Source organism: Chiloscyllium plagiosum, unplaced genomic scaffold (genome assembly GCF_037043375.1).
Source record: "Chiloscyllium plagiosum isolate Xiang-an unplaced genomic scaffold, Cpla_swu_hap1 HiC_scaffold_1, whole genome shotgun sequence".
Taxonomy (NCBI): Eukaryota; Metazoa; Chordata; class Chondrichthyes; order Orectolobiformes; family Hemiscylliidae; genus Chiloscyllium; species Chiloscyllium plagiosum.
In genome coordinates, this window is record NW_028270139.1 from 102,951,098 (window position 1) to 102,964,013 (window position 12,916).

Below are 12,916 nucleotides of genomic sequence, written 5' to 3' on the forward strand. Positions count from 1 at the left end.
CAGTCCCTCTATTCTATCATCCCCCTCAAAATTATATAAATTAGATAAAACTGCCTCTGCATATCGTTACTCCCAAGTTACATAGTTTATACATAAGCTGCATTAAATTACATCCGGCATGTGCCTGCCCATTTCACTGGTCTATCCTGCTAACTATCTTGAGTATTATTAAGTTTTACATTGGACACAAACCTACAAATTGTGCTCAGTACCGAAGTCCAAAACAACCATATTTTCGCTAACAGCTGTAGGACTATTACAGACCACTCACTATATCCACCTGTAAAGTCAGGTAATCTTCCTCTTCACCTCCACTGTCCTGTAACCAATTATTACAGGGATGGACATCAAGAAATTTTGAGTTTTAAATTAATAGATTTTAAAGTTTAAAGATTTTGTTTTTATATATACAATCACCCATGATCCTTTTAATCACGACTGCATTCATAGATTAATAGTTGTGAAATACCCTGGTTTAGTTTTGGGCAACAAATAAGATACTAATCAGTACCATTAGTAGCATTAACAAATGTGTTGAATAAACTGTGTGAAATTAACACCTCTTCAATTACCGTTACAGATAACGTAACTTTGCAGATTGATGGTGTACTATATTTACGAATAGTTGACCCATACAAGGTAGGGGAAGTGATGCTTGTAATATTTTGTCATTGTTTGCAAACTATCTCTTTTGATAAACTTGGCTGTTTTTATAAATTTTGGTATCCTTGCACATTTGTGTCATAGAAGTAACTAGTTAGTATTTGTGTTAAAACATAAAATGAATCCAGAAACTAAGAATTAGGAATATGGAAGTTGGATAGAATTAATGACTAAATAAGAGAATTTAGAATACAAAAGAAAGTTATTCAGAAACATAAAATCAAACTAAGAATTTGTACAAATATTTAAAAAGGAAAAGGGTGACTAAAACATGTATGGATTCGAGAGAGAGTGTCTGGGGAATTCCTTAAGGAAATCAAAAAATGGCAGAAGCATTGAATAGGTATTTTGTGTTTGCTTTCACTATAGAAGATTTAGAAAACTTGCCAAAGAATCTTGAAGATCAAGGCAACAGGGAGGAACTTAAAATAATCACCATCACCCAGAAAAAGGTACTGGAAGGGGCGGCTCAGTGGCTAGCACTGCTGCCTCACGGCACCAGGGACCCAGGTTCGATTCCAGCCCCGGGCGACGGTCTGTGTGGAGTTTGCACGTCCTCCCTGTGTCTGCGTGGGTTTCCTCTGGGTGCTCTGGTTTCCTCCCACAGTCCAAAGATGTGCAGATCAGGTGAATTGGCCACGCTAAATTCCCCATAGCATTAGTGCATTAATCAGAGGAAATGGGTCTGGGTGGGTTGCTCTTCGGAGGGACTGTGTGGACTTGTGGGCTGAAGGGTCTCTCCCCAACACTGTAGAGGAATCTAATCTAATCTAATCTAAGAACTATTAAACTTCCCAGCACCTGATCATCTGCATTTCCAAGCTCTGCAAAGGAGTAGTTACAAAAATAACAAAGCAAAGTTCCTTAGAATCAGGAAGGGTCCAAATGAATTGCAAAGTAATAAAGCCGACACCTTAAATCAAGAAAGAAAGTCGACGCAAGCTATCGGCCAACTATCCTAACATCTGGGACGGTGGTCTAGCTAGAATCTATTATTAAGGGGGGTTCCAGCGAGAATATTGGAAAATGAAAATATGATCAGGCAGTCGTCATAGTTTTGTGAAAAGGCAATTGTATTTAACTAACTTTTTTGAGGAAATGACAAATAAAGGAAACCTATTAATCTAGTGCATTTAATTTCCGAAAGGCATTTGACATTTGTAAAGGCCTCTTCTGGAGTACTATGTCCAGTTGTGGTCTCCCTGTTATAGGAAGGATATTATTAAAGCTGGGGAGAGTTCAGAAGAGATGTACCAGGATGTTGCCAGGAATAGAAGGTTTGAGTTATGAGGAGAAGCTGGATAGGCTCATATTTTTTCACTGGATCGTAGGAGGTTGAGAGGTGACCTTATAGAGGTTTATAAAATAATGAGGGGTATAGATGAGGTGAATGGCAGGTGTCTTTTCTCTCTGGTGGGCGATTTCAAGACTATTGGGCATATTTTTAAGGTAAGAGGAGAAAGATTTAATAAAGTCATAAGGGGCAGTTTTTTAACACAGTGTGTTTGTGTGTGAAATGAACATCCAGATGAAGTAGTGGCTACAGGTGCAGTTACAATGTTTAAAAGACTTTAGATAAGTGCATGAATAAGAAATATTTGAAGAGATATGGGCCAAGAGCAGACAGGTGGGACTAGTTTAGTTTGGGATTATGGTTGGCATGGACTGGTTGGGCCAAAGAGTCTGTTTCTGTACGTTTTGATTCTTTGACAAGATATCAGAATCAAAAATTACTACACATTACATCACATCCTAGCACATTGTCATGGCTAAAGGATAGTTGGCAAACAGGAAACAAAGATTAGCGTTAACTGGATCATTTTTGAATGAGGAAGCTGTAAGTAGTGGATTGCCAAAAGGATTATTGCAGGAGGGTCAACTATTTACAGTCCACTTATGGCTTGGACAAAGGATTTAAATGTAAGATAATTAATTTGTTGACAACAACTAGATGGGTAGAAAACTAGATGGGGCGGCACAGCGGCTCAGTGGTTAGCACTGCTGCCTCACAGCACCAGGGTACCAGGTTCAAGTCCAGCATCGGGTGACTGTCTGTGTGGAGTTTGCACATTCTCCCTGTGTCTGCGTGGGTTTCCTCCGGGTGCTCTGGTTTCCTCCCACAGTCCAAAGATGTACAGATCAGGTGAATTGGCCATGCTAAATTGCCCCATAGTGTTAGGTCAATTAGTCAGAGGGAAATGGGTCAGTGTGGACTGGTTGGGTCGAAGGGCTTGTTTCCACAGTGTAGAGAACCTAATCTAATCTAAAATTATGTTATCAAGAGGAGGCACAAGTGTGATGGGAAAACAGCATTGATACACATTAAGACCCATCATGAAGGCTGACTATGAGAGGTTATGGGAATATTCAGTCAAGAAATGTTGAGGATTTCAGCCGGACATGAGTGAGGAAGTGTTGGTGTCGGGTTATGCCTTAGAATTGCAAAAATAGACAGTCTTAGTGAAGGAGCAGCTACCATGTGTGTCCAGAGGTTCTTTCGATGCTTGGCTACAGGTAATGACTTTCCATTCTGTGTTGGATAATGAGGGACCAGTCTGATAATTTAGAAACAATGGAAGAATCAACAAAGGTGAAGATGAGGAAGAATTAGGTATTATTAGAGTCATTACAGCGCAGAGGAGGCCATTCAGCTTAATAGGCTACACTAATACTCATGATGCCGGTGTTGGACTGGGGTGGACAAAGTTAAAAATCACACAACACCAGGTTATAGTCCAACAGGTTTAATTGGAAGCACTAGCTTTCGGAGCGCCGCTCCTTCATCAGGTGGTCTCCTTGTTATAGGAAGGATATTATTAAAGTTGGGGAGAGTTCATATCCAGCTTCTCCTCATAACTCAAACCTTCTATTCCTGGCAACATCCTGGTACATCTCTTCTGAACTCTCCCCAGCTTTAATAATATCCTTCCTATTACAAGGAGACTACCTGATGAAGGAGCAGTGCTCCAAAAGCTAGTGCTTCCAATTAAACCTGTTGGACTATAACCTGGTGTTGTGTGATTTTTAACTTTGCACACTGTGCAACCTCAACTTCCACCCAAACTTTTAATTAAAATCTCTCACTTATGGAATCATTCTGGTAAATCTCCTCTACACCATCTCAAACTGTGGTGACCAGAACTAGATGTAGGATGCCAGTTGTAGTCTTAAGAGCTTTGTACAGATTCTGCTTTTGTACTCTGCCTCTATTTATGAGGCTCAAGATCTGACATGTTTCTTTTCAAATATGTAGTGATGAATTGATGTGGATAATGAAAATTTTAATTTTTCTCTTCTTCTTTCAGGCAAGCTATGGAGTTGAAGATCCTGAGTATGCGGTAACTCAGCTGGCCCAAACAACCATGAGATCTGAACTTGGGAAGCTCACATTGGACAGTGTTTTTAGGGTAAAGTAATTTGAAATTCAGTGTGTCCAATGCTTTTTCAAGATTATGAAAGCAAAATATTGTGAATGCAGAAAATCCGAAACAGAAGTACAAATGCTGGAAATTCTTGGTAGATCTCCGAGCATCCAGTGACCAAGAAACTATGAGCATTTCATTGAAATACAAAAGCTGATGGTTGGTTTTAAAGTTGTATTTTTGCTGTTTTATTTATTTCATTGTTAACTATTCAAATATTTGATTTGAAAAAGGAAGGCAAAGTATACAAATTAGAACACTAGATAGAAAAGCTGTTTTTATGCAGTGCTCAGGAGGGATGTCCAAGAAGTTAACCTAACAAAGGTGAAATCTTAAACCAGAACAGAAGTTACTGGAAAAGATCAGCAGGTCTGGCAGCATCTGTGAAGGAAAATTAAAGTTAATGTTTCCAGTCCGGTGATCCTTCCTCAGACTTGATGGTAGCTAGGAAAATGTTGATTTATATTGTAGAAGATAGGGTGGGGGGGGAGGGGTAAAAATTAAATGAGGTGGGGATAGAGCCCAAAGAGAGCCTATTCAACTGTTTTCTCTCTCTTTTCTTCTGTTTTTGTTCCTGATTTATAGCATCCGCATTTAATTTTTTAAAAAAATTTATTGAAAAATTTTTCTTTACAAAATTAGAAAGCTACATAAATATGAAAATATAGCATCATAACATCAAAAACAACAATAACCCATGAACCAACTACTAAACTACTCTACAAAAGAAGTCAAAACTACATTTATTACGATCAATCAATAAATAACTAACACCGCTCAGCGTAACAAGACCATCGCTTTCAATCTTTGAAAGCATCAATTATTAAGCCCATATCTGTTCAAAATTCTTCCTCCAATGGTATTAAGTTTATCAGACCAAACCATCATGCCTAGCCAAAAGCCCTAATCAAAATGGCAGGCAGATCTGCTTCCAAATAATTCAAAAAGGGCTGCCATGTCTTGTAAATGTTGTCCATTTTCTGGTGCACCATATTTGTAAGAAAGTCTAAAGGATGTGTTCCATAATTAATTTATGCCACCCCGACAGACCCAGGGGGTTTTAAGATACCCAGCACATCAGAATATTCTTCCTCACACAAAAAGTGAGAATGTTACAAAGCTTTTTCCCATGTATATCTAAGGGAGGTAAATTCGGCAAACCCAGGAACAAAGAGACAGAGTCCACCTTGACTTCTGTCCCCAAGACCCTCTCTATTACTCCTGCCGCAGTGTTCCAATGGCACGGAACCTGTGGCAGGACCACAGAAAATAAGTGAGGGTACCTGTGTTTATTTTACAATTGGGGCACATTGAAGATGCTCCCTGCTTAAATTTTGCTAGACGATCTGGGGCCAGATGAGCCCTATGAAGGATTTTTAACTGCATAGCATGGGTCCTATTACATATCGAAATCCTCCTCACATTCTCACAAATGTCCTCCCATATTTCTGAAGTGATCTCAACTCCTAACTCTCTATTCCAGACCTCACATAGAGCTCGGTATCACCCGAGGAACTACCCCCTCCCCCCCCCCCCCACCCCCAACAGATAATAGACATAGACATTACTCACTGAAAGAGTGCTCTTAGCCTGAAGAGCCCTCTTTTCTGTATCAGGTCTATAACCCTCAGTCAAGAGTGTGGTCTCCTTTCGGATAAAATCTCTAATTTGAAAGAAACAGAAGAAGTCCCTACTCGACAGTTGATATTCCCGAGTTATTTGATCAAATGACATCAACATTTCACCCTCAAACAGATCACCCAAACAAGAGACTCTCCTATCCACCCAAAATTTAAACCCGGGATCCATCGACCCTGGCCAGAAACCCGGCATGCCAACTATGGGAGTAAGTAAAGATGTTTTAGACATATTACCCTCCATCTACCTCATTGCCATCCATGCTTTGACTGTGTTTGTATCTATTGGATTATAGTAATGTTCAGCACCTGTCCTCATTTTGTTTAAAAACAACAGGTTGATAAGAGGAGGTGTTGTCTGGGAAGCCTCAATGTCCAAACATATTGACACCATGTCCCCACAGGCCCAGTCACTTACAAAAGTTAGGAGGGATCTCAGTTGATATCTTCTAATGTCCAGGGGCTCCACTCCCCCCTGTCCCTGGGGCAGTTGCAGTTTTGCAGGCTTAATAAGGGGCCGCTTGTAGCGCCAAATAAAAGAACTAAACCAGTCATTCAATTTCCAAAATGTTTGCCCAGGAAAGAACAAAGGGAGCATCCGCAAAGGATACAATTAGCAAGGAAGAAAATTCATGTTAATAAGAGCAACTCGACCCAACCATGATATTGGAAGGGCCCCCCCCGACTTTGAAGGTATTGTTTAATCTTGTCAAACAAATGAACAGCATTAGCCTTGAATAACTGATCAAAGCTCAGGGTAACAGAGAGGCCCAGGTAAAGAAAACCTCCCTGTGCCCACTTAAAGGAGAACCCACTTTCCAAATCAGGTATACCCCGAAGACCCCCCTGATAGGCATAGCCTCCGACTTTGAAAATTGATCTTGTAACCTGAGAAAGAACCAAATGAATTAAACACCCAAATCAAACAGGGCAGTGAGATTGCCAGGTTCGAAAGAAAATAAGAACATCATCCGCAGAGAGTGTAATCTTGTACACCTTCGACCCAGCCTTTGGGCAGCAATATTAGGGACCCCACAAATGGCCTCTGCCAATGGCTCAACCACCAATGTGAAAAGCAAAGATGAAAGGGGACAGCCTTGCCAACTGCCCCTACCAATGTTAAAATTGCCTGACCATATACCACTGGTGAGAACTGCTGCCAGAGGATCACCGTAAAGGACTCTTACCCATCTCTTAAACACTTCCCCAAGGCCAAACTGCTCCAGGGTATAAAAGAGATACGGCCATTCCACCCAATCAAATGCCTTCTCCGCATCCAAAGAGACCACTAACCCTTGAACCAATTGTTGCTGGCACATTTGAATCATGTTAAGCAACCTCCTAACATTATTAGAGGATCTGTGACCCTTTTTAAAGCCTGTCCAATCTTCTTTAACAATAGAGGGCAACACCCCTTCCAACCTCAATGCCAAAGTCTGAGTCAAAGTTTTATAATCAGAATTTAAGAGCGGGATAGGTCTATAAGAAGCACAGTGCTCTCGGGCCTTCTTGAGGATAAGAGAAATACTAGCCTCTCTCAAGGATGGCGGAAAGCAATCATGACTGTATAAATATTTGTACATGTCTAGCATCGGCCCTGACAGTATGTTTACAAATTCTTTATAAAACTCACTGGGAAGACCACCAAGGCTGGCGCATTTCCGCTTTGAAGTTGCCTCACTGCCTCCTGTATCTCTTGTCCTGTTTAATGGAGCACTAAGAAGAGATGCCTGCTGAGCAGACAGCCTAGGAAGGTCCAAGTTCCTAAAAAAAGACTTCATTTTATCCCACCTATCCTCACAACATTCAGACCGATACATTTCAGAATAGAACCTCGGAATCGCCGCATTGATCTTTTTAGCATTGCAAATAAGAGTCCCATTCCCTTCCCTAATAGAAGCAATACATTGGGAGGCATCCTTCTTCCTAACCAGGTCTGCCAAATATTTACCTGGCCTATTATCATGCTCAAACAACCTTTGCTTTGCAAAGGAGAGTTCCTTCCTGGCTGTATACGTAAGCACGGAATTTAAGGCGGATCGAAGGGTGTGATCCGCTGCAGCTTAGTCACTGATGGTCTGCTGTAATGTGCCGTCTGAGTCGCCTTCAGTCGTGCCTCGAGCAGATGCTGCTGCTCTCCCTTCCATCACTTCTAACTGGCTGAATATGAGAGAATTATCCCTCAAGCTTGGGCTTAGCAGTCTCCCAAAGAACGGACAGATTACTAGTTGTACCCAAATTGGTGGCCAAAAATGCTTCAAATTCCCAAGAAAAATACTCAACGAACTCAACATCCTCAGGATGAAGGGACCTGTTCGCCAGTACTGACAGCTCATTGCATTACCCTTCATCTTACCACTAAATATACCGCTGCATGATCAGAGATGGCAATATTCCCAATTGAACAAGATACCGCCAAATCTAGAAGAGTCACAGGAGTTGGGAAAAAAAAATCAATCTTTGTATGGCCTTTATGAGGATGGGAAAAGAATGTAAAGTCCCTACCCACAGGGTGGAGACATCTCCAAACGTCGACCAACTCCAGTTTCACACATAGATCACCTCACTGTTTAGATTGTGGAGAAAGCTTTGGAGTGCCTTTGGGTTTTCTATCGAGCAGAGGATCCATAAGGCAATTAAAGTCCCCTCCCCTATAATAATATGTTGTGATGCAAAGGCCACCAGCTTAGAGCATCAGTCAAAAATTTGAGGGGTTGGGCTGGAGGACGATAGACATCTAAAAGACCATAGGTGAAAGTGAGGACTGCAGATGCTGGAGATCTGAGTCAAGGTTACAGTGGTGCTGGAAAAGCACAGCAGGTCAGGCAGCATCCGAGGAGCAGGAAAATCGACGTTTCAGGCAGGAGCCTTTCATCAGCCCTGACGAAGGGCTCCTGCCCGAAATGTCGATTTTTCTACCATTCAAAAGACCATATTTCTCGTCATATATTAGGGCCTTAAGGATAACAAATGGACCATATTTGCCTTTAACACAATCTATTAAATTGAATGGAAATTCTTCCGGACAAGTATGGTCTGCCCCTTGCTCTTAATTGAATTGAATTTATTGTCACGTATACCGAGGCGCAGTGAAAAGCTTTGTCTTACGAGCAATACACGTAGATCACAGAGTTAAGTAGCATAGATAAGTAAATAATAGGTAAACAGCGGCAAAAACAAAAAACACAGGTACAGGTGAATGCGAAGAGTTTGTGAGTCCATTCACTATTCTAACAACAGTAGGGTAGAAACTGATTTTGAAACCGGCTGGTGCATGTGTTCAGGCTTCTATACCTTCTCCCCGTAGTCAAGGTTGTAGAAAAGCATTGCCAGGGTGGGATGGATCTTTGAGAATGCTGGCGGCCTTTCCTTGACAGAGGGCCTGGTAGATGGAGCCTATAGATGGGAGGTTGGCCTTTGTGATTGTCCGGGCCGAGTTCACCACTCTCTGTAACTGTCTCTGATCTTGAATTGTACAGTTGCCATACCAGGTAGTGATACATCCAGGCAGAATGGTCTCGATGGCGCACCTATAAATGTTGACAAGGGTATTCACCGTCATGCCAAGTTTTCTCAGCTGCCTGAGGAAGAAGAGACATTGTTGGGCCTTTGTAACCAGTACTTCCACATGAGTAGTCCAAGAAAGCTTGTTGTGGATGACCACTCCCAGAAGCTTATCACTCTCCACTCGTTCCACCCCTGTGCTGTTAATGTGTAGGGGTGGCATGAGTAACATCCTGCCAAAAGTCAATAATGAGTTCCTTGGTTTTGCTGGCATTGAGAACTCGGTTGTTCTCAGTGCACCATTTCTCCAGGTCTTCCACCTTCCATCTATAGTCTGTTTCGTCCCCATCTGCGATTCGACAGACTACCATGGTGTCATCAGCAAACTTGTAAATGGCATTCGTCTGGTATTTGGCGACGCAGTCATGGGTATACAGTGAATACAGTAGGTGGTTCCAATGATCCGAGGTGTGGGTCCTTCTCCCGTGCACCAGCTCCTCAGCCATGTGTTCGTCTGCTCTGTCCTCCTGTTCCTGCGCTGGCTTGTGGCACTGGGAGTGTTCCAGATGTTGCTACTCTCGAAGACCCCTTTAAAAGTGAAGTGCTACAAGGATTGGTGCTGGGTCCGCTACTTTTCGTCATTTATGTAAATGATTTGGATGTGAGCATAAGAGGTATAGTTAGTAAATTTACAGATGATACCAAACTTGGAAGTGTAGTGGACAGTGAAGAAGGTTACCTCAGATTACAACAGGATCTTGATGAGATGGACCAATGGGCTGAGAAGTGATCGATGGAGTTTAATTCAGATAAATGCGAGGAACTGCATTTTGGGAAAGCAAATCTTGGCAGGACTTATACACTTAATGGTAAAGTCATAGGGAGTGTTGTTGAACAAAGAGACCTTGGAGTGCAGGTCCATAGCTCCTTGAAAGTGGAATTGCAGGTAGATGGGATAGTGAAGAAGGCATTGGTATGCTTTCCTGTATCAGTCAGAGTATTGTGTACAGGAGTTGGGAGGTCATGTTGTGGCTGTACAGGACATTGGTTAGGCCACTGATGGAATATTGCATGCAATTCTGGTCTTCTTCTTATCTGAAAGATATTGTGAAACTTGAAAGGGTTCAGAAAAAAATTACAAAGATGTTGCCAGGGTTAGAGGATTTGAGCTATGGAGAGAGGCTGAACAGGCTCGGGCGGTTTTCGCTGAAGCGTCGGAGACTGATGGGTGACCTTATAGAGGTTTACAAAATTATGAGGGGCATGGATAGGATAAATAGACGGAGTCTTTTCCCTGGGGTCAGGGAGTCCAGAACTAGAAGGCATAGGTTTAGGGTGAGAGGGGAAAGATATAAAAGAGACCTAAGGGGCAATTTTTTCATGCAGAGGGTGGTATTTGTAGGGAATGAGTTGCCAGAGGAAGTGGTGGAGGCTGGTACAATTGCAACATTTAAGAGTCATTTGGATGGGTATATGAATAGGAAGGGTTTGGAGGAATATGGGCCGGGTGCTGGCAGGTGGGACGAGATTGGATATCTGGTTGGCATGGACGGGTTGAACCTAAGGGTCTGTTTCTGTGCTGTACATCTCTATGACTCTATGAACTACAACACAAAAAGGCACTTAATGGGGGACTCTACCCCCCGCCCGTAGAGGGCTCTTACCTCCCACGTACATCTCCATTTCCCTTTCCGGCTCGAGCTGCGACCCAGACCAAAGCAATAGAAGGAAACAGACAAAATAATGAACACTCTGCCCACCCCCAATTATATACCAATACCGATCCTAATTGGAGAAAAAAAAACACACCAATGACAGCTCCTTTAAGAAACGGGTAACATTACAAGAAACATAGCCAGAGGAAAAAAAAACGAAACATTATTGTCTCGGATATAAATGCATCTGAATTATTTAAAACATTCAAGAAATTTTTCACTTGTTCTGAGGAGTCAAACGACCGCATCGTCTCCTCGTGAGTAACATGAAGCACTGCTGGGTATCTCATTGAATATTAAGTACCAAGGTCCGTTAATTTTCTCTTGACCTCATTGAACAATTTCCTTTTACGGCTCACCACTGCAGAAAAGTCCTGGAAAAACATTATCATAGTTCCCTGATACGTCAGGGCCTGTAGATATTTCCCCATCCTTCTAGAAGATTCCAGGATTCTGTAGCTTTGAAATTGTACCAGGACCAGGCAGGGGCGCCAATCCGGACCAGATCTGTGCACTGTGACCTGGTGAGCTCTGTCACTGTTCACCCGGTCTGCCTTGGCATCCCAGCCAAGAAACTGTGGCAGCCAGTCTTCAAAAAAGCTTGCTCGCTGCCCACCTTCCACTCCCTCTGGCAGCCCAACAGCCTGGATATTTTTCCTCTTCCCTCGATTTTCCAGATCGTCAACCTGTTCAGTCAAGGCCTGGGCCTGGTTTTTGAGGGCCTGGATCCACCCTGACAAGGACTTGACTTTGGTCTCCAACGCAGCGGTCCGCCGCTCAACCTCTTTAACTTGCTTCCCGAGTCCTTCCAACTCCTTCTCATGCTTTTGTAGCATGACCAAAATCGGCTCCAGCCGAGTACAATTGTCTTCCATCAACTCCTTGATCATCCCATGAGTTCTTCAGCGACGTTCTGCGCAGGTGCCTCTTTCTCGACTGCTGAGTGAGCTGCAGCAGTATCCGCAGTCACAGTCGCAGACACTCCAGTGCCTTCTATGAGTGTCCTGTGTGTTGGAGCTTGGCTGTATGCTTTCCTTTCATCATCCTCGCTCGCTCAAAATGAATTTACAGTAGAACCTTGACTGTCCGAACATCAACCATCCAAATCCCGGTCCAACTGAACAAGATCTCAAGGTCCTGCGAAAACGGCACCAGCAATCCAGTATTCAATTATCAGTTAAACGGCATTATGACATGAATTGCCAGATAATTGAGAGGTGAGTTGCCGGATAATCGAGAGACATTCGGACAACCGGCGCTCGTGGATTATCGCTTGTTTATGGCTTCCGAACTCCCCACCTGTCTCGCTCAGATAATCGAGGCTCCACTGCAAATGGACTTAAACAGTTTCACAACCGTTTAATATCAATTTTCTCCAAAAAAGGTAAGGTGGAGGGCTTTAAAAATATCACTGCTGCTGGGATGGGGTGCAGAGCTCACCAAGGTAGATCTGCTCAGATCGCCGCCATCTTGGATCCACCCCACATTCAACTTTTAAAGGTGAAATCTGATTTGATACATCTCCAAGTCTAGTTAGCGTATAAATTGGAGGGGAACTGTGGGAGTTATATTTTACCTGCTGCTGCTTTTGTCATTTATGTCCTGTCTCTAATCAGCTCGAAGCCATGATATTGTTGAGACAGGACCAATTAAACATTTGGACTTTAGGGGTGGAGCAGGTTTGAAAAGCTAATTAGATTTTTGCCCTTTTTATATGTTCATAAGTGTTAAAACTTGTGAATTTCCTGGTAGGTTACTATTCAATTTTTGATATTTGGTTTTGTCTCTTATAATTTAATCAAAGTTGGTGAGTGACATGGTATAATTAAATCTCAATCAGAGTTATTTGAACCTAGTTTCACTATTCTAATTTTAGCGTTATTTTTGGTAAGCCTGAGTTTCAATGCAGGTGGACCATTTTCTCAATCATTAGAAGCACCTATTTGTATTTGTGCAGTCAAACTTTTAAAATTCA

General features: G+C 42.4%; 1 protein-coding gene across 1 annotated transcript in view; it reads left to right on the forward strand.

The window, feature by feature from the left end:
• The window catches only part of stoml2 (stomatin (EPB72)-like 2), a 54,016-nt gene that overhangs the window by 23,207 nt on the left and 17,893 nt on the right, over positions 1–12,916 (forward strand). Inside the window, exons 4-5 of the mRNA XM_043687913.2 lie at positions 581–639; positions 3,969–4,070. Coding sequence (XP_043543848.1) covers positions 581–639; positions 3,969–4,070 — 161 coding nt within the window. The remainder of the gene's footprint in view (positions 1–580; positions 640–3,968; positions 4,071–12,916) is intronic.